Genomic DNA, 23,835 nt, shown 5'->3' with positions numbered 1-23,835 from the left:
GGGGTGCGAAGTCTCCATTTCATCAACAAGTCACGTCTAACGACTCGTAAAATAAAAAAGCAGGAACCATCTGCTGTGGAACGTTTTCCGGGGGGGGGGGGGGGGTGTTAGGGGGAAACGGAGCGAGAGAAAAGGGCGGGGTGGGGGAAAGCTGAAGCACCATGTCCCGGACGGCAAACACACCTGGAGGCTTAATCTGCTATGCAAACAGCAACGTCTTCCAGTCAGTGTGTGTGTGTGTGTGTGTGTGTGTGTGTGTGTGTGTGTGAGACACTGACGGAGAGGTTTAAAGGTTGAAACACTCTGTTAAGCTAAAACTGTTAGCCGAGGTAATTGAAGGCAGGCTGGCGATCGATCAGCGGACTCCCTCTCTAGAGGCGATACATTCCGAAAATCTTCCTGTACCCGTTACGTAAGCATAAAGGGTCTGTCTGTCTGAAAACCTACTGATCTCTCTACACAGAGGCATTTCACATCATACTACACTCCTGAGAAGAGGGCGTGTCTAAATTCTGAGTGATGATCTGACTGTATGGGTTTGTAACGTGATGCTCTATAGCACGGGTGGGCAATTACATTTTCGAAAGGGCCACATAAGAAACTGGGACTGTTGTGGAGGGACGGACCAATAAGGTGAACTTAATTCTGCTCAATATTAGTTAAGGGCCAGCAGCAACCTGGTGGTGGTGGGACTTGAACCAGTGAACTTCTGGTTACTAGTCCAGTACCTTAAGCACTAGGCTACAACTGCTCACTCTTTATTAAAAGCAGTAAATTGTGCAGTTCTAATAAGTTGTTAATGTTTAGATGTTACAATCAGACAATTACAAGTAGGCAGAGTAAAAACATCAACATTATTTTACTATTTAAACAAACAAATGCAAAAAAACTAAACAAATGTGAACAAAATGTGCAGGTTTTTAAACTTTACACTATTTTGTTTTGAGTCCTTTGTTATTGTTGGATATTCTTATTAAAATCACAAAGTTGGTCCTGACTGCTTCAGTTCTGGATGTGTTCAACTTTATAAAAAGTCCTTGTTGCTTTTGCAGTTCAGTTAGTGAAGCTTCAGGTGTGACGCTCTGCATCGTTCATGTTCATGTATTTCTCAGTTTAGTACCATAACAGCGATTTAAACCCTAAATTGTGATCGTTAAACAGCTTTACATCTGACTTCAGTAAATAAATACTTCAGAAGTTCACATCTTGTTAAAAACTCGACAGTCAGTCACACTCAGTTCTGTTCGCAACTTCGCATTACGGTGAAGCTGGATACACTCACACACATGAAAACGAAACTTGCGGATATTTAAAGACACAGCCCTCCCGTCAGAAACAATCCTGTTGTATTGCATGTATTGCATGATGTACATTTATTTACGTCTGATTTTTAATTGCCTCAAACCTCATGCGGGCCGGTTGGGGATGGCCGTACAATGCCCAGGTCTGCTCTACAGGAAGGTCATAAACCAGCTCACTAGTAATAAGCGTGAGTTTGTGTTTAGTTTTACTGACCAGTCGGATATTGCTTGATGGGGCCGCGCCCGTACATGGTTTACCGTGCCCCACCAGGCTTCCTGTGCCACAGACGCAGTTGCTTCGGTCAATATCGTTCAAAATTCCCGCATTCATCATCCGAGCCTTTTGCAAAAGCGTCCAATCAATTCATGAAACTTTTATGAGCTTAATAGATTAAACACAGTGCAGTGCGGCGCAGTTCATTAAAAATACATCAGCATCAGTTTAAAGACAATAGTCATGCAGTAAATGAGATAAAACCAGCCCGAGGTACGCTGGCAAATGTCTTAAATACTGTGCTATCCATTATTCATACAGTATAATACATAATAGCTCAGGTGTCCTAATACTTTTGACCATATAGTGTGTATAATGATAAGCACGGCCTCATGTTGTATTATCCAAACGAATGTGGCCACCCCTCCAACCCTCATAAATAGTAAATAGCCACATATTATTAATAAGCATAGATATAAAACATATGCACGCAGCTTTGGCAACAGTTTAGGGAAGATCCTGTCCTTTTTACCATGACTTTGCCCCTGTGCACAAAACAGGATCCAATCAGACTTGATTAAATGAGTTTTGGAACTCCAGTAGCCTCAGAATCCCAGTCTGGACTCCAGTAAACACGTCTGAGATTAATGAAATCAACTATGAGTTACGAACCTCACCACAAACATAAATATAGATTTATTAAATAGGCACAAATTCAAACAGACACACTCCAGAATCCTGTTCAAAGCCCTCACACATGAGTGTAGGCTGCTGTAGCTGTTTTTGCAGGAATATAAAGAAAAGTCCAGATCCAGTGGAGGACAGGATGATTAGAGGTCATGAACGGGCGCGGTTCCTCCTGATTAGGTTTAATACTACAGGACGGTTATCACACCTCCAGGGAAAATTACAGACAGACACAGTGAACCATAAACGACCAAAACACTGAACGTACTGGAGCGCTCGCTCAGGTAATGGACTATTTTAATGTGCAGCAGGGGGTCTGAGGGGATCAACACAACATTTATATTGTTTTTAGTTCCTGTTTCTAGCTAAAATAAAAATAAATGGACCTTAAATATGTGCTTTTACTAAGCTCATATGCTCATTCATTTATTTAATGTCTGTATTATTATTATTTTTATTATTATTATTATTATTGTAATAATTATTATTGTTTTTTATTTTAATTGTTATTATTATTATTATTAATTTTATTGTTGTTTTAATTATAGTTATTATTATTTTTATTATTATTATTGTTTTAATTATTATTATTATTATTGTAATAATAATTATTATTTTATTATTATTATTGTTTTAATTGTTATTATTATTTTATTATTTTTTATTATTATTGTTTTAATTATTATTATTGTTATTGTTGTTTTAATAATTATTATTTTTTATTTTAAATATTATTATTGTTATTATTATTATTAATTATTATTATTGTTTTATTATTATCATTATTATCATTTTTATTTTTGTTATTATAATTTTTATTATTGTTTAATTATTATCATTATTATAATTTTTTGTTATTATTATTATTAATAATATTATTATTATTTGTTTAATGTTGGTCATTGTGGACAAATATATGATTGTTTATTTAGACAGTTATACTCTACATACTCTAAAATCCTTCATTTATTCATTGTCTGTTTTACCACCGTTTTATCCTGGTCATGGTCGCGGTGCATCTGATCCACTGGGTGAAACACACACACACACCTATGGGGACTTTGCATCTCCAGTTCACCTCACTTGCACGTCTTTGTATTGTGGGAGAAACCCCACACAGACACGAGGAGAACATGCAAACTCCACACAAAAAGGACCTGGACCGCTCCACCTGGGGATTGAACCCAGGACCTTCATGCTGTCAGGTGACCGTGCTACCCACCGACTGAGGAGAGCCGTGACTAACACACGTGTGCAGTAGCCGACCACTTCTTTTCACCTGCACCAGACAGGTTCATATGGAGATCCAAATAGCGCTTCAAATAGAGATTCAAACTCATGAGTTCTAGATGTCTGATCTGGTGGCTGGTGAACGAATCCGGCGCTCTTTCTCACATCAGTACCTCAGAGACTTTAGATGGCTTAATACTGGTCATATCCTCTTCCCGTCCAGCAGCCATCACACTCATACAGACTCACTTAAGCAGTCTGATACAGGATAATAGAATCATGACGAACTTGAGACGAGCTCAGGAAGCTCAGACGTTAGTTCTGCTGCCTGAAGACTGAGACTAACACAGATTGTTTACTTTGTTTTTGCTCTTTTGTTTGTGTTTTTACAAACATCAATCAAGAATCTAATCCCCAAACTGATTAATCTACAATCTGATCAATATTTGGGAAACCTTCTGATTAATACTTTTAATACAAAATAAAACCAAATACATGCTAAATTCTCCCTTAAATTCCCAGCAGAAGCTCTTCCTAATGTTATCTATCTGTCCATATGCCTGTCTGTTTTTCTGTCTGTCTATTTATTTATCTGTCTGTCTATCTATCTAGCTACCTACCTAGCTAGCAAGCTATCTGTCTGTCTGTCTGTCTGTCCGTCCAACTATCTATCTATCTGTCTGTCTATCTGTCTGTCTGTCTGTCTCTATCTGTATCTCTATCATCTGTCTGTCTGTCTGTCTGTCTGTCTGTCTGTCTGTCTATCTATCTATCTATCTATCTATCTATCTATCTATCTATCTATCTATCTATCTATCTATCTATCTGTCTATCCATCTGTCTATCTATCTATGTCTGTCTGTCTGTCTTTCTGTCTGTCTATCTATATATCTATCTGTCCATCTGTCTATCCATCTATCTGTCTGTCTATCTATCTATCTATCTATCTGTCCATCCACCCATCCATCATGGTTCTATGGTGTAGAAGGTATGAGTTGGGTAATCATGTTCCAAAAAAGCTAAAAGACAAAGATTTAATACCTTAATATTAAACAATAATGATTTTATGTTACTAAGACCTAAGCAGATCAATAAAGACTTTTATTTTACCCCACAACATTTCTGAGAAGTAACACAATGCTTTGTGAGAGGAAACACAATCTCTTCTGCATCACATCTTAAAATATCAGCTGAGTTATAAGTTTGGCTCACGTGTTCATCTTTTATCTGCCTGGGTTTCCTCCGGGTGCTCCGGTTTTATTCTACAGTCCAAAGACGTGCATTCTAGTTGGAGCTACTAGAAATTGTCCTTGTGATGGACTGGCGATGACCCTGATGGTGTAAACTGTGGTTTTTATATATTTATTTAAATATAAAACCCCAGTGAAAGCAGAAATGATATGCAAATGATGATCACTTCATGATGTTTAAGTAAACTATTAAATCTGTCAATCCTGAAGAAAATAAAAGTGGTTTTTGATCTGCTGTTGACATCCTGGTGCAACAGGAAGAAGAAACACTTGCGGTTCTAGGAAAACAATAAAGAACCGACCTCAAACGTCAAACGTCTTAAGATCATCTAGTCCTGCAGATCCTGGTGCAGATGAAGCTCTTGCATGATAACCAAGAAGTACTGAGAGAAAAAAACATCTTAGCTCTGAACTGAACCAGTTTCCACCTCCCTCTGAACCGGGGTTATGCCTTACCTCAGCAGATCCTGCCTGAATAAAGAGGTTAGTGAGTGTGACTGATGGGTTCCGAGCCTCCCGCAGTAAAGGACGTCTGCTGCATGAGGGTACGATTACAGAGATGATCCATCATCCTACGATGGTGTGATAACCCAACCTTCAGCTGACGCTCGGAGGAGGCTCGGAGGAGATTCGAACCTCATGTTAAAAAGTTCAGCACATGTGTTTATCTGGATTTTAAATCTAGTCCCATAATTAGGGGTCCAAGTGCATTCTGCGTAATTAGCTACAACTTTAATGAATCAATAATTTATTTTAGAAGCATTTTGACCTTACAAAGTTTCCACATGAAGTTATTCTTTATTTTAGAGTAGAGCTGGCGGTACACGTTCTTATGATATCGTTCGTATGCAGTTCTAAATGATTGCCATAATTTTCAACATAATTTTCCTGAGCTTCACTTCAGGAGTTGCTCCATTAAAGATGCAATTTGTCCAGTAAGCTGGAAGGAAAGTCGGTGGGTTTGTGTTAGCATGGTTCTTACCTCCGGCTACATGCATCTGGTCTGGAAGATAAAGAAACGCTGCACGATTGTAAAGCAGAATTAACGGAGCAGAATTTATTATTTACAGTCAAAACTCTGGTCTGACAGGAAACTCGACAGAAACATCAACAAATCTGACTGTAAATTTATGTTTATATTAATATTACTACTAATACTACTACTAATAATAATTCTACTACTACTATTACTACTAATACTACTACTAACACTACTACTAATAATACTATTACTACTAATACTATTACTAACACTACTACTAATAATTACAATTACTGACTGTAGTCCATCTGTTTCTCTACATTCTTTTTAACCTGCTTTTATGCTGTTCTTCAATGGTCAGGACCTCCACAGGACCACCACAGAGCAGGTATTATTTAGGTGGTGGATGATTCTCAGCACTGCAGTGACACTGACATGGTGGTGGTGTGTTAGTGTGTGTTGTGCTGGTATGAGTGGATCAGACACAGCAGCGCCGTGTACCGTGTCCACTCACTGTCCACTCTATTAGACAATAATAATACTAATACTACTACTATTACTACTAACACTACTACTACTGCTATAACTACTAATACTACCACTAACACTACCACTATTACTACTACTAATACTACTATTACTACTAATACTACTACTAACACTACTACTATTACTACTACTACTACTAACACTTCTACTACTAATACTACTACTACTAATACTACTACTACTACTACTAATAATAATAATACTCGTAATAATAACAATACTACTACTACTACTGCTATTACTGACAATACTACTACTAACACTACTACTACTAACACTACTACTACTAATAATACTATACTACTACTACTAATAATAATAATAATACTCATAATACTACTTCTACTACTATTACTAACAATATTACTACTAACACTACTACTACTACTACTACTAATAATAATAATACTAACAATACTACTACTACTACTACTAATACTACTTGGCATTGTGGTTGTGGTTCACTGAGCTTGATGTGTTTTTTGTCCTGCTTTTGCTTTATGATTTATTTAAATGTTTGTAGTGGTGAGCTGCTATTTATGTTAGATGACTTTTGTATCCTGTGTTTTATAGAAGGGAAGGTTTAGGATTGTGCTTTTGTTTAATGCTCAGTTTAGTTGAATTTTCTTTGTGGTCAGTTGGAGGTTTTGTTTATCGTTTTGGTCTGTGCTCACCCTGAAACTCACCCTTTGTAAATAAGTATTTAAACCGTACTGCACTCTAAACATTGTACGCTATGCCCTTTATTTTGTTTAAAGGAGAGTTGGGCTCATGAGTAGATCAGACACAGCAGTGCTGCTGGAGTTTTTAAACACCTCACTGTCACTGATGGACAGAGAATCGTCCACCAACCAAAAACATACAGACAACAGCTCCCCGTGGGCAGCGTCCTGTGACCACTGATGAAGGTCTAGAAGATGACCGACTCAAACAGCAGCAACAGATGAGCGATCGTCTCTGACTTTACATCTACAAGGTGGAGCGACTAGGTAGGAGTGTCTAATAGAGTGGACAGTGAGTGGACACGGTACACGGCGCTGCTGTGTCTGATCCACTCATACCAGCACAACACACACTAACACACCACCACCATGTCAGTGTCACTGCAGTGCTGAGAATCATCCACCACCTAAATAATACCTGCTCTGTGGTGGTCCTGTGGGGGTCCTGACCATTGAAGAACAGCATAAAAGCAGGTTAAAAATAATGTAGAGAAACAGATGGACTACAGTCAGTAATTGTAGAACTACAAAGTGCTTCTATATGGTAAATCCATTTGGTATCACTACCCTATTGTTGATAAGCTCTCCAGTACATCATTGTGTGACAGAGCAAATCTCAGCGCTCCTAAAGACCCTCATCAGAGTGTTTATTCTCTCTAAAGAGCTTCGGGTGTGTCCCAAATCTCCAGGAATCAGAGACTATTGAGCAAACAGACTTCACTTCCCCCACTCAAGTTCATTGACATTTACACTGAAGCTTTTCTACAGTTAATAACACACAGATCTGCTCTGCTCTTATATAAAACAGTCAGTTTTGGAGACCCTGGCACTGAAAAGCGAGCTTTATAAAGTCGTACCAGCAGCCTGAGCTGTACTGAGGGTGGGGTGCGCTGTGTACGCTACAAAATGTTCCAAAAAGAAACCTACAGTACGAGCGTGTGGCATCTGCTTTAAATTACAGTAAACCCCAAACGTTTAGCAGCATCTGTCAGAGGTTAGCATGACGGAAAACGTCCAGTTCCTGTTCGTACGCTGCACAGTAATCTGGGAGTAATTTAGCCTGCTGGGTCCAAATCAAAAACCCCAAAGATTTATGGCTTTAAAAGCGACTTGAATACTGCCTAAAGTTTATTTTGGATCCCGTCTGCATTTCTGAGCAATGAAGCAAAACTCAAGAGTCATTTTCTATTGAGTAAACGTAAAAAAAGTACTTTTATTAATCATAATAATAATAACGACAGTAACAATAATGAACTTCTACGGTTGGATGTGAATGAGAGATTTGGACAGTGAATGAAGTCAAATGGATGTTATTCATCATCTGTATTGTACACACTGCTTTTATATACTTTTATATTATATATACTACTTATATACTATATACACTGCTTTTATATTACACTGTATATACTGCTTTTATATACTTTTAAATTATATATACTACTTATATACTATATATACTGCTTTTATATTACACTGTATATACTGCTTTTATATACGTACTTTTATATAATATATACTGTTTTTATATTATACTGTATATACTGCTTTTATATACTTTTATATAATATATACTGCTTTTATATTATACTGTATATACTGCTTTTAAATACTTTTATATTATATATACTGTTTTTATATTATACTGTATATACTGCTTTCATATACTTTTATATTATATATACTACTTATATACTGTATATACTGCTTTTAAATACTTTTATATTATATATACTGCTTTTATATTATACTGTATATACTGCTTTTATATTATACTGTATATACTGCTTTATATACTTTTATATTATACTATATATACTGCTTTTATATTATACTATATATACTACTTTTATATTATACTGTATATACTGCTTTTATATTATACTGTATATACTGCTTTTATATACTTTTATATTATATATATATACTGTTTTTATATTATACTGTATATACTGCTTTCATATACTTTTATATTATATATACTACTTATATACTGTATATACTGCTTTTAAATAATTTTATATTATATATACTGCTTTTATATTATACTGTATATACTGCTTTTATATTATACTGTATATACTGCTTTATATACTTTTATATTATACTATATATACTGCTTTTATATTATACTATATATACTACTTTTATATTATACTGTATATACTGCTTTTATATTATACTGTATATACTGCTTTTAAATACTTTTATATTATATATATATATACTGTTTTTATATTATACTGTATATACTGCTTTTATATTATACTATATATACTACTTTTATATTATATATATATATACTGCTTTTATATTATACTGTATATACTGCTTTTAAATACTTTTATATTATATATATATACTGTTTTTATATTATACTGTATATACTGCTTTCATATACTTTTATATTATATATACTACTTATATACTATATATACTGCTTTTATATTATACTGTATATACTGCTTTTATATTATACTGTATATACTGCTTTATATACTTTTATATTATACTATATATACTGCTTTTATATTATACTATATATACTACTTTTATATTATACTGTATATACTGCTTTTATATTATACTGTATATACTGCTTTTAAATACTTTTATATTATATATATATACTGTTTTTATATTATACTGTATATACTGCTTTTATATACTTTTATATTATACTATATATACTGCTTTTATATTATACTATATATACTACTTTTATATTATACTGTATATACTGCTTTTATATACTTTTATATTATATATACTACTTACATACTATATATACTGCTTTTATATTATATTGTATATATTGCTTTTATATACTTTTATATTATATATACTGCTTTTATATTATACTGTATATACTGCTTTTATACTATATGCACTGCTTTTATATACTTTTATATTATATATACTGATTTTATATTTATATATACTACTTTTATATTTGTATATACTGCTTTTATATCATATATACTACTTTTATATTATATATACTGCTTTATATTTATAAATACTACTTGTATATTAAATTATTGATCATGCTGATTGCTAAATGCACGTCCAACATAAAACATGTGAGGAAATTCATTTGAACACAATAAGCTGTATTTCACTGTATGGAACCCATCTAGCCATTTTAAACACTGATGAGGTGTTACTTTGTCCCCCTAATCATCCAGCTTGGGTCCAACGACCACAAAAAACCCAAAAATACAACCTCCTCTGCTCAGATAAATGAATAACACTGTTATAAAATGCCTGTAAATCCTAAATTAATCAGCCTTGTCGAACCCACTTCATTTGCAACAGGGTGAGAAGCAAGATTTCAGCACAGTCGCCTTTCTCAACACTCAGTACACGACGCTTCAGTACAGAAATAAACACAGCAGGTCGCCGAAGGAACGACGATGAATCAATCTCGGGTTCATAACAAACATGTTCTCCGAGCAACGTTACAGAATTCCACGTCCACATCTGGTTTCCTGTAAACAGCTCCGAACTCGTATTCAATTAAAATGAGTTCGATACGATACGTCCCTAAAACTGCTCACCACAGACAGGCAGGAACGCACTGGAGCAACACGGTGCTGTACAACAGCTTCTACAGCAGGATCTGGCGACAGTTTGGTGAAGGTTCTTCCTGAATTTAGCCAGCAGACCACTGTTCCACGTACTTCATACCAACAACACGTTTTTGTACAGAGTTACTTAGAAATGGTTCCAAGTGACTTTCCTGACTGATTTAGTCCAGGTCCTTTCTGTGTGGAGTTTGCATGCTCTCCACGTGTCTGTGTGGGTTTCCTGCGGGTGCTCCGGTTTCCTCCCACAGTCCAAAGACGTGCAGTCAGGCTAATTGGAGACACTAAAGTTCCCCCTAGGTATGTGTGTTTGCCCTGTGATGGACTGGCGACCTGTCCAGGGTGTTTCCTACCTTTCGGCCAGTAAATTGTACCCAAAAAGTGTTGGTAAAACAGACAATGAATGAATTATTTACACACATGATGCCTTTTGACTATGTACTTGTAACTACAGACAAATAATGTACGTATATAAAAATTTAAAGCTGTTCTTGGCAATTAAGGCTTCAAGATGCCCACAGTGAAAATATAAATATATATATATATATATATATATATATATATATATATATATATATATATATATATATATACAGTATATATATATATATATATATATATATATATATATATATATATATATATATATATAATTATTTTCATCACGTTGTTCTGCCCAAATTGGCCTGGCTTGTTTGAGCGCTTATTCGCTCCAGGTGGTAATTATTCTATTCATCACGGTTTCTCCATCACCGATTTGCCAGCTTCTCTGTAATGCCAGGCCAGTTACAGGCCGGTTAATGAAACTTATGGAACCATGCGTGGTGTGAGCTGTGCCAGTCAGTGGTGTGGTGTTCTTGCTTCTATTTCGCCATCCCTGGCTTGTTTTAGGGTTTCCTATCTTTCCTCGACGTCAGTCGGTTCTGGGAGTGGCGTCGAGTTTAAAAGACGTCGAGTTTCAAGGTATTTTGTCCCATAAGGATGTTTGGGAAACCTGTTAATGCGTCCATGGTCCCGTGGAACTGCTTATATTTTAGTCTCATGTAAAATAATGAGGTTGTTTTTGACACTTATACACTGAAAATAACATAAATATAAAATAAAAACACTGAAATACAATTAAAAACAGTTAAAAATCAATAAAAATACAATACAATCTAATGCGGCAAAAGTGTGTGCCTCACTGTATAGGAAACGACGCCACAGTCTATTTTAGGGTTCCTTATTTTTCCTCTTTTTCCAAGTATTGGGGTACTTATGGACAGAGCTGACTATCTATGATAACCAACTCTGAGTCCTGCACTATTCCTTTTCTATCCACTTTCTCCATCACGGACTGCTGATGTTTATTTTGTGTGTCTTTAATTTGTTGTTTTGTTTCTGTTATTTTGACCATCCCCGTTTTTTTACCCCGGCTTTTTAGGTACAGTGTTGTTCTACCTTGTTTTAGTATCCTGCTTGGAAATTTAGGGCTTTACCTCGGCCCCTTACACTATCACGTGTAAATCTCTGCATTCTGCTATGCATGTAACTTGTGAATCAACAACCACACCACAGTAAACGTCCTTCATATTATTAATATTATTATTTTTGCATTTATAGGTACAGATCTCTCAATAACAGAGGCACGATCAATGTTTTCCTTAAAAAACACCATAATTATACTAAACAACTCAGCCTTTTAATATATTTCTATTTTGTATTCGTGTGTGTGTGTGTGTGCGCGCTCAGCTTTTCGAGGCACAAGAGCATCAGCATGTCACTCCGTAACCCCTGGGTGTGCGATGTTCTGTCATCTCTACATTTCATTACGTTTCTGAGATCTGCTCTGTGCTGCAGGATATCGGCTAAATATAGAGCAGAACCCCGATCTGCATTTCTTTAACCTGCTCCGGCGACCGTCCTCATACCGACGACGACGACAGGGGCGAACACAGAACCGAACATCGCGGTTTCAGTGCCATTAACGAGCTAAATCTTCAATAATGTTTAAATATTTTCTCAAAAAGGTGCTTCATTAGCGGAACGTTATCATTCATGTCAGCACCGAGTGAATTAAAGTCCATTATTCCTGCTCGGACAGACACGGATGGAATGTAGGAGAGGCTCATTTATCATCCTGCACTCTGGTTCAGATAAAAAAGTTTCACCCCGTTCCATCTTGAATGCTTCATGATTCCACGTCGGTACTTAATTAAAGCGATCTTTATTATCTTAGCGGCTGCAGAGAAAAAATAATCACCTTTATTCAATTAATTTCATGAAGCTCCTAAGCCCAGTTCAGTTTTACTTTTTCTTGTATCTCTTGGTCCATCCAAGACGTGAAAAATAACAATAAACCTGAATTTAAGACGTCTGGGATGAATCAGAATTGAGAAAAGTCGACTGTGAAAAGTCGGGCGTTCCGGTCTAACATTAGTGTCCGACTTCACAGACGCTCTTTGGACTGAATGGGCATAAAGTCCCACAGACGTTCTCCAAAATCTTGTGGAAAGCCTTTCCTTGAGGAACGAAGGTCTACAAAGGTGTTTTAAGACAGGATGTCCAACAAGCCGTACAATTAGATTGTTTTTGGATGAGCACAGAAAGTAAAGCCAACTAGATATTTTACAGCATATTAAATATTAGTAAATTAGTGATAGTGATATTAGTATGTTATAATTAAGGCCCTACCTAATTCACGGCGTTCAAGTGCCTCACGTTTACCGGTTAATCTGCACTATGAGGCGTCCTAGCAATCCTACGGCAATTCAGTCAGCAATAGCGTAGTCAAAACGTCCAAGATGCCGGGTACACGACTCGGGTAACTTAGTTTGAAAAACTAGCAACCAATTCTGTGGACATAAGGAGGGGGGTTGAAACAGAGAGGTGAATTTTGTTTTGTCGTATTTGAGACAGAACATGAAGCCTCGCACCTTCGCTGGATGTTCTAGGTTTACATTCGACTATTAAGGAAGCTGTGCTGTGTATCCTGGAGTCCTGGAGATCTGGGGTCTGGGCGGTCTGGTGCTCGCATGTTTTGGCAGATTTGCTGGAGCTGCGTCTGGCTTCTGGACACCGAATATAGACAAAGGCGCAGAGCTTGGGGGATCTAGGTGATAGAAACTCGTGGTGATCAGGGATGTTGGGTTGCTGTCGTTCTGCCTCTCTTGTACGATCACTCAGGTTTGATGACGGTGGTGGAGGTGGGTGCTGACATCCTATGAAAGCCTTCATGACCTTGTTACCTGCTCGCTCTCACTTTTAGTTATGCTGTAATAATTAGTGGGCGGAGTCTAAAGCTACTCTCTGTAAAACTGACATCTTACTTAATTCACATTTTACATTTTTAACTCCATTTCTGTTGTTTTACACCAAAGTGGTTCTGATGGAAACCTGTTCACCCACCCGAGGTTAAGGAATGAAGTCGAGACTGCCTTGCCAACAATGCTGCTCCTGCTAGATGTGACGGAAACCTGGCGTGTTTGCACCAAGAATGTCAAGAACTCACTACAGACTTTATCACAGACTGAACTGAATAATGAAGAACTTTTTGCTAGTTATAACTTTTAGTTCATTTTAATTTGTGTTTGTATGATTTGTGTAAATCCTATTTATTGAAACTATCCTCCAGGCCACCCGTGGAGGACGTGGGTCCCTGCTGAGTCTGGTTCCTCTCAAGGTTTCTTCCTGTATTATTAAGGGAGTGTAAAGTTGCTTTGAGACAATGTCTATTGTAAAAATACAATGTCTATATAAATAAAGTTGACTTGACTTGACTACGGTAGTTTTCCAAACGTCCTTAACACAGTCGTATCTCGCTCTACGCCTGTCCTGCATCAACTTCTCACCTCGACGTGTCTGTTTTTATTTTTTTTCAAGAGGTGGTTGACCTTCACACTCCCTGAAAAACGCTTTAGGAATTTTAATAGAGTGGGTGTCATAAATCTCAGGAACGTTTGAGCCGTCCCTCCGAGGGAGTTCTGGATGGAAGAGGGACGCAAAAAACCTTGGATGGGAGAAAATGTGTTACAGGGAATAAAACAAACAAATGAAAAGAGGAAAAAATGGCATGAATAGATGCTTTTAACCTCTTTTAATCCACACGCTTCTCAGTAACTCTCAGAGGATTCTAATAAGACGTGGAGCTCATGAGGCAGATTATTTAGACGCTCTACTTAGAGTCCCACCACCACCAGCCACCAGGCCAAACTCAGCCGAGACATTTACACACTAGGCCTAGCTGTTAAGGTAGTGGACTAGTAATCGAAAGGTCACTGGTTCAAGCCCCACCACTGCCAGGTTGCCACTGTTGGGCCCTTCAGCAAGGCCCTTAACCTTCAATTGCTTAGCCTGTATACTGTCACATTACTGTAAGTATAAAAAAAACGTCTTCTAAATGCCGAAAATATTATATAAATATAAAAATACTAGTCCACTATTACTTAAAATAACAAATTTAAGAAGTCCAGCTGAGTCCAAGTTCAAACCTTGTGTGGTACTTGTAATCAACCCACAATACAGTATAGCAAAGCTTTATAACTTTATTCCTGCTCACATCACAGCACATCAAGCTCATACTGATGATGTCGGAATCAGCGAAAATCCGAACCTCTCCAGCCCAGAGGGCCTCGAGGGACGAGTTCAGGAACCCTAAAGTGTTTTACTTGGCCCGTGTTCTAAAACCAAAAAATTCCATCATTTGAGGTGTAGATGGAACCTTTAAACAAAATAAAGAACTGTTCGGGTTGCCGGTTGGAACGCTTGAAGTATTGAGGAGAACAAACGAATACAAAAAGGCCTGAAACTGCTCAGAGCAACACATGCATGTGGATTTTATTTATAAAAGAGTCCCTGCATGAAGAGACGTCAGTAATGAACTGCAGATGACTGCATCAGCTCCAACTGGTGCAGATGCCCTTATAGGTACAGCTACGGTACCCTTGAAGAGAGGTTTAAATACACATAATGTGTGATATATTCAATTGTACTGCCTCCATGCACTTTAAAAATGTGCTTAAAGGATATTCGTAAGGTATAAACACTTGTCACTGGTGCGCCGTACCCCAAGGGTCTTAGAATGCATAAATGTACAACAATAATAGACCTAAAATGCTCAAATGTGGGCTGCACGTCCATGTGTCACAGCTTGCTGAGAACCCCTGAGTTATACAGTAATATTAACATTATTATGAAGACATCGTTAAAGACTGTAATAAAACCACCGATCAGAATCACTTAGAGTAAAATCGTCAATATCTGAACCATCTCGTTAAACAAACAGAAGATTTAAGTAGCTGTAACACAGCGGTGCCAACATTTGTCATTGGGGACGAGTCCTCAAGGGTACCGTAACAAGCTGGATTATTTAAAGAAGAGAATTTCGATGCCTTCGTTACATTATTTCAGAACCGAATCGGCTCTAAAAAATAAAAATAGGTGTTTTACAGTAAATCCCAGGGCAACCCCCCCCAACCGCCAAACCCTGATACTATATTTACATTTACAGCATTTAGAAAATGCTTTTATCCAAAGTGACTTACAATTAGGGTGGTTAAGTGGGTAGCACTGTCGCCTCACAGCAAGAATGTCCTGGGTTCGATCCCCAGGTGGGGCGGTGCGGGTTTGCGTGGGTTTCCTCCCAAAGTCCAAAAACATGCAGTCAAGTAAATTGAAGACACTGAATTGCCCTATAGGTGAATGGGTGTGTTGTGGGACTGGCGCCCCGTCCAGGGTGTTACTGTGTGCCTTGCGCCCATTGAAAAGCTGGGATAGGCTCCAGCACCCCCCCCGTGACCCTGACTGGATAAGCGGTTAAGAAAGTGAGTGAGAGAGACTTACAATTATAATGGAATACAGTTTGAGCAATTGAGGTGGAAGGGCCTTGCTCAGGGGTCCAACAGTGACAACTTGGCAGTGGTGGGGCTTAAACCAGCAGCCTTCTTATTACTAGTTCAGTACCTTAACTGTCCCTGTATATAATTTCTATTTTTTAAAAAGGAAATTACGATATAAATGAATATATGTACCTTGGAGGAATGATAAGTACTGTTGTTTTATTATATATATAAAAAATAAAAGCTGTAAGCTGCCCTCCATCAGTGTGTAATGGTATCTTTGGGTGAAGGTGTACAGCATTAGAGTAGAACCATTATTCGGTTCTATTGAAGGAGGCTCCAGGGTACCTTAAATTTGGGATGCATTCATATTGCACATAGAAGAAATGAGCTCTTGTACAGCAATAATAATATAAAAGGAACATAAACTCTAGTTATTCCACACTGATCACATCCACAGAGAATAAAGCACTTTTATTTTATCAGTGCACACTTGGGAAGTGCAAAGGCTGCCAGACAAAGTAGGTAAATTAATTAATAAATCAATAAATCAATGTTTTTTAAATAAATAAAGTGAAGGTAGGCTACACCACAAGGGTGTATGTTTGATGAATATGGGTAAAGGTGCACCTATAGAAGCAGAGTTTGCATCTAAAAGCAGAGAAATTGAACCTAAAGGTTTGATTTATTTATTCTGCGCATCATAACGCGAGCAATAAAACTGCTATAGCAGAACATACTGTGACATCTATTCCACCTGGAAAACAGACTCCCGGGTGTAAAACGTATTCTCCTGTGCAGGCTGATGTGTAAAAACGCAGAACGCACTGCAGGCTTTACTCACCGAGGAACCAGCACGGGAATGTGGTGGACATCTCGACCCGGGACTGAGCTGACCGAAGTCCTCTGCGGATGAAAACCGAGCAGCTCGATGCACGAACCCGCGATAATTCACTCGAGCTGCTGTGCGACACTATTTCACAATAAAATATAATAAAAATACAGCGGCTGTTCGAGCCGAGGACGCCGCTTCTAAGATACTGTAACGGAGGGATCCATCCGCGCTTAAGAGACCGAGCCGTGTCACCGAAACACTCCCATCCAAATGTGCTCCAAAATTAATTTCATAAAAGCACCCCTTTTTTAGGCTCTCTGTGGTTTACCCGTGGCACCGTGCGTCCTTTATTCCGGGCACCGCGGGTGCGGGTGCGGTGCGGTGCGTGTGCACGATGCGCGGGACGGAGTGCGCGGCTGCGGGTACCGGAGCAGACTGGAGAGGTGGAGAGAGGAGGGAGGATGGAGACCTCTAGAGTCCAACTACCTTCAGAGAAACACACACACACACACACACACACAACCGGGGACAGAGCAACGTGAAGTACCGAAAACTGGCGCAAAACAGCGTGCGCTCTGCGTCACGACACTATCGGTGCCAGTTTGTGTGCCAGTCAAGTCGAAATTGTATGATTGTAAGCTCTCTGAATGGTTTAAACACACTTGTTTGTCACAAATAAATAAATAAATAAATAAATAATTAAATAAATATGTTATTGTGGGCTTAACAAATTCGAGTGGTCAAACATAGAGGAACAGTGGTATCCTAGTGGGTAGGGCTTTGTGCTCTCAATCGGGTTGAGTTTGAATCCCAGCTCTGCCATGCATCCACTATTGGGCCCTTCAGGAAGGCCCTCAACCCCCCCTCTACCAAAGACGGGCACAAAACAGCACTCGCTCTGCATCACGACACTATTGGTGCCAGTTTTCATGCCAGTCAAAGGGAAAATTGTATGAGACATTTATGTGGTGATGGTACTGGGGGTTTAATCTGTTCTGTGTCTCTGTGACTGAATGATTCAAACATAAATAAATGAATAAATAAATAAATAAATGAATACTGGTGTACGGTGTGTGTTTAACAGGACATATGGTATCTGTAATGATATGTTTTAAGGCCTAAATGTTTATATTTGATACAGCTGTTTTAAAAAAAATCAACAATGCAGGAACATCTGGATCTTTGCTATATTAAGACCCAGCGCAGACACTTGCTGTATGTGGCGTCGTTTGAAGAAAAGCGTGAGCAATGTGAACTAGAGGACGTTTTTTCACTGGTTCGAGGTTTTGGTATTGATTTTTGTGGTTGTACGTGATCCCGCTGGGAGGCCGTCACATGCTTCCTCCATTTAATTAGCCTTCTCAATAACAGCGAGCGCAGGACAGCACTGTGACGCTGATCTCGTTTAGGATTTAATGCATTTTCCCCTCAATTTTCCTTCCAATTTAGTCATATCCGATTATCCAATCGTTTACTGCTTTACTGCTGCAGTCCTGCAGATCTGTGACTGACACACAGCTCATACGTGTGCAGTACCGACCGCTATCAGGCGCGATCATACGGAGATCCGTATCGCGCATGGAGAGTCACGCACTGATCTCTGTCATTCCCAGACTTCATTTTATTTGTTAATAAACATCCATTCCTGCATTTTAGGCCTTTAACGCATTCCAAAAATGTTGGGACAGCATTTACCACTTCAAATCAAATCAAATCACTTTATTGTCACGTCACATTAACACAGGTGTGAAAGGTGAGTGAAATGCTTAGGTGCTCAGTCCCTCACAGTTCCAATACACATTAATTACAAAAAATATACACATTAACTTACATAAAAACTAGCACCATTTGTTCAATATATACAGATATAATACAGGAATGTTTATGTGCAGATGTACAAAATTATGAAAGTGAATGAATATAAATATATAAAATAGAGTTGAAATAATAAGTCCAAGATGTACAGTTATTGTGCAAGATATTGTGCAAGAGTTACACATGGTAAAGTGCAGAGTGCAGAATGGGTTGTATGGTGGGGGAGATCACTGTATTGATTATGAGGGGTGTGCTTGTCCATTGCTGTTCAGCAGTCTGATGGCTCGGGGGAAGAAGCTGTCTCGGAACCGGCTGGTTCTGGTCCTGATGCTCCTGTACCTCCTCCAGCTGTAAAAACAGGCAGTGGCTCGGGTGGGTGGAGTCCTTTATAATCCTCCTGGTCTTCCTCAGGCAGCGGCTGGTGTAAAGATCTTGGAGGTTTGGCAGTTGAACCCTGGTGATACGCTGGGCTGTCCGTACGACCCTCTGCATGGCTTTCCGTTCCAGAGCAGTGCAGCTCCCGTACCAGGCGGTGATGCAGCCTGTCAGTACACTTTCCACAGTGCACGTGTAAAATGTTCTGAGGATACGGGTACTCATGCCAAACCTCTTGAGCCGTCTGAGGAAAAAGAGGCGTTGTTGGGCCTTCTTCACCACCCGTGTGGTGTGTTCTGTCCTGTCCATGTGAGATACTTCTGGGTAATATTAACGTTTACGTTTTTATTTTAAGAGACTTACAGTACTGTGAGAGTATACAGTCTAAGCAAGTATACAGTTGGGCCTTGCTCAGTGGCCCAACAGTGGCAACCTGATGGTGGGGCTGGGCTTGAACCAGCAACCTTTCGATTACTAGTCCAGTACTTTAACCACTGGGCTACAACTGCCTATTGTTTCTGGTCCTATTTTGTCCCGTTTTTTCTACAAACACATATTAAGGTGTGCAACAATATGGGGTGCAAAATTTTCCACACATTCTCTATTGGGGACTGGTCAGGACTGCAGGCGGGCCAGTCCAGTACCCGTACTCTCTACTCTTTTGCAGCCATGCCTTTGTAATGTGTGCATCAGGTGGTCTTGCATTACCGTGACTGCGACTCAATACGATTCAAGCAGCTGTGGCATAAGATCCTCGCTCAGAGGTCCACTTTGGTCACTGGTCAAAAGGTAGGAAACACGAACAGGTCACCAGTGTCTGTATGGGATTCCTACAGGAGCTCCAGTTCCCCCCCACAGTACAAAGACGTGCAGTCAGGTTAACTGGAAATACTAAATTGTACCAAGTGTGTGTGAGTGTGTGTGTGTGTGTGTGTGTGTGTGAGAGAGAGAGAGAGAGAGAGAGAGAGTGAGAGTGTGTTTCTGCAGAACACACTCCCTTTAAGGCAGCAAGGATTCGTGAGGATCTGTGATTTATTCGTGGTGTGTGTGTGTGTGTGTGTGTGTGTGAAGGTGTGAGGTGATGATGTGTTTAAGTAAACATGCTGAATAAAAGAGAAAGTGCAGCCACAACCAGCAGACCTACTTGCACTACCTCATCCACACCGGAACTACGCACACACACACACACACACACACACACACATTAACACTAACCTGCAGACCTGCACTACAGGTTTGCAGATAACTTAATAATAATAATAATAACCGCACTGTCACTGCTGGACTAAGAATAGTCCACCAACCAAAAATATCCAGCCAACAGCGCCCCATGGGCAGCGTCCTGTGACCACTGATGAAGGTCTAGATGACCGAAGATGACCGACTCAAACAGCAGCAATAGATGAGCGATCGTCTCTGATCGTCTCTAACAAGGAGGTGGTTTTAATGTTATGGCTGATCAGTATATATTAGTATATATTAGACGTCATGTTACACCCCCCTGCCCTAAAAAGAAATAATAAATTAATTAATATATAGAGCAGCACATTCCGACCCTAAATAAAATAAAGCTGTGGTAAAACAGACAACGAATGAATGAATGAAGGAAAAATAAATAAATAAATAAATAAATAAAAGCTCTGGCTGAAAACATGCTCTGTATGTAGTTTTTTATATATTTATAGCCGGAGTGATTTGTTGTGCTGATGATAGCACAGCATCACTTGTCAGATCTGTCAGGACTCAGCAGCAGGCCGTTTGTCAGCACCGAAATAGCATGAAAACACCCACCTAGCGTGAACATCGCTAACAAAACAAATGACAAAGCTAAAAGGCTCCGGTGATGTATGGATTTAACGATAAGTTATGTGAAATAAACAGAAGTGAGGTAGAAAAGTGAGGTGATGAATGGCGGCTCTGGTGGGTCTCGAAGCAAACTGGACACATTACAGAATCTTCCTCCCTGTTTCACTTTTAAACTTGTGTTACAGCTCGAGCTTCTGAGAAATGGTGAGAATCAGAATCAGCTTCTCCCAGAGTCTAAAACGCTTCTGGTTGAAAGTAAAGCTTAACGTGGTTTAATGTAGTAAAAGAAGGAGACAGGAGCACTAAACTTCTCTTCATTATTACTGCTCATAAGTTCTTCCACTAATCACATTCCTCACTCGCTGTTTTACTACAATAAGTCACGCTAAGTTTTGTGCACCCGCCGTCACACTTCATAGGAAATTCATAGTGGTTTTGTCACTTCTCATGTGAATACGCCGGTGCTGAAGGCAATACGGTATTTCAACAGCAAGCATCTCCACCATTAAGAAGCGTCAGGAAACAATAAAGTAGTAAAACTAAAGTGCAGCTTTTATTGTATTTTTATTGATGTTTAACTGTTTGTAATTGTATTTCAGTGTGTTTATATTATATTTGTGTTATTTTCAGTGTAAAAGTGTCAAAAACATCCTCATTATTTTACATGAGACTAAAATATCTGCAGCTCTACAGGACCATGGACGCATTAACAGGTTTCCCAAACATCCTTATGAGGAAAAATACCCTGAAACTCAACGTGTTTAAAACTCGACGCCACTCCCAGAACCGACTGCCGATGAGTTTTAAGGTACTGTTGTAGTTTTTCTTCTTTATGGACAATAAAGTGTGTTGCATAAAAAGTTTAGCTATCGGGAGGTGCATTTATCAGTGCGCTCTCAGTGCTGGTCCCAATCTCAGATAAAATAAGAACTGTTGCATCAGGTACTCAGACCAGAATGATCCACTCTATTGTGGCCACACCTAAAATATGGGAGCACTGGGTACACACCCTCCCCTTTTATTCCCTCCCTCATACCCAGGGCAATCCACCCACCGGAATGTATTTAATAAAACAGAGATCATCAGTGTAATATTACTGAATTTTACTTCCTTTATTCATAATCCAGTACGGTGAAGCTACAGGTCCTCAGTGTGACTTGGCCGTGGAGTTGATCTACTCCGCTAATGCAGATGGTTGCACAGATGGACCCTCTTCCTCCCAGAAATCCTGAGAACCACTCGAGTAGCAAAAGGACCAATAAAATGCACCGGTTTGTATTTAGAAAAAGAGACAAACAAACAGACAGACAGACAGACAGACAGACAGACAGACAGACAGACAGACAGACAGACAGACAGACAGACAGACAGATAGATAGATAGATAGATAGATAGATAGATGCCTCTATGGCTGCCTATCTGTCTGTCTGTCTGTCTGTCTGTCTGTCTATCTATCTATTTATCTATCTATCTATCTGTTCATCTGTCTATCTGGCTGTCTGTTTATCTATATGTCTGTCTATCTATCTGTCTGCCTGTCTTCCTATATGTCTGTCTGTCTATCTATCTGTCTATATGTCTGTCTATCTATCTATCTATCTATCTATCTATCTATCTATCTATCTATCTATCTATCTATCTATCTATCTATCTATCTATCTATCTATCTATCTATCTATCTATCTATCATCTGTCTTTCTATCTGTTTATCTATATGTCTGTCTATCTGCCTGTCTGTCTGTCTAATAGATGATGATTTTCACTATGGGTTTTTTTGAGCTGCAGGAGTGATATTATCAGATTAACGTGAGCTTTCTGTGTCCATGTTCCATCATTCACAGCTTAGCTTTAGGAGTTAAACACTGACCGGTTCTTTAAACCGTCTCTTTGCTCTCCAGAACGAGCACCAGCGCACTCACAGCCACTAAATCATCCCAAAAATGAGGAGCAGACGCACCGGTTTCCTGTCACGGAGGAGGACAGGGAACAGATACACCTGCAGTACCCACATTCCACAGCAAGGTGACCCCGTCTGAGCTCACGTCCCGGGACCGATGCAAAGTTAAAAGGATTTGTGGGAAACAATATGGGCGCGGTGCTTCATACACGGAGCTATTTTTAGCTCGCCGCCCAGATCCTTCAGCGTTCGAGTTTCACGGCTCATGGATCTGTTGTAATTTAATGAGGGAGGGGACAGCCTTCTGAGATTTATACTCCAGGGCTGGAAGCATCGTGGTCCTCCAAAGGTTATTCATCTTCATTCAGTGTTTGTTTATGGCTCAGTAAAGTGCGTTCACATTTGCTTCAATGTTGCCAAGTCTTGCACCTTTAATCCTGTAAAAAATAAATAAATAAATAAATAAATAAACACGCCGTATTTGCATGTCACCGGCGCCTGTTATCTTCTCATCACTCTGGATGATAAAAAAACGCGTGGACCAGCTCATGTTGCAGTAAAAAGCTCCATTAAAGCAGCAGAGATGCAGAAGAAGAGCCTGATAAATCTTCTCACCAGCTTCTGATCTGATTGCAGCGAGCAGGATGTCGGAACACTCCTGCAGAATTACAGCCGACTTCAGAAGGTCCGCATTGTTCCTCTGATCTGATTTATTCATGATTCTACAGCGACCTTGAGAGGGAGAGACAAGGACAAAAGCAACGTCTGG

At 38.9% G+C, this 23,835-nt stretch overlaps 1 protein-coding gene across 1 annotated transcript in view; it reads right to left on the bottom strand.

Moving 5' to 3' along the window:
* Positions 1-17,475, bottom strand: part of clmpb (CXADR like membrane protein b) — a 61,971-nt gene extending 44,496 nt beyond the window's left edge. The window contains exon 1 of the mRNA XM_063004913.1: positions 17,183-17,475. Coding sequence (XP_062860983.1) covers positions 17,183-17,213 — 31 coding nt within the window. The 5' untranslated portion in view covers positions 17,214-17,475. The remainder of the gene's footprint in view (positions 1-17,182) is intronic.
* Positions 17,476-23,835: the final 6,360 nt, after the last annotated feature.

This window comes from Trichomycterus rosablanca, chromosome 11, assembly GCF_030014385.1.
Source record: "Trichomycterus rosablanca isolate fTriRos1 chromosome 11, fTriRos1.hap1, whole genome shotgun sequence".
Lineage (NCBI taxonomy): Eukaryota > Metazoa > Chordata > Actinopteri > Siluriformes > Trichomycteridae > Trichomycterus > Trichomycterus rosablanca.
The sequence above is the reverse complement of the archived record's forward strand: the minus strand, read 5'-3'. Positions and strand labels throughout refer to the sequence as shown.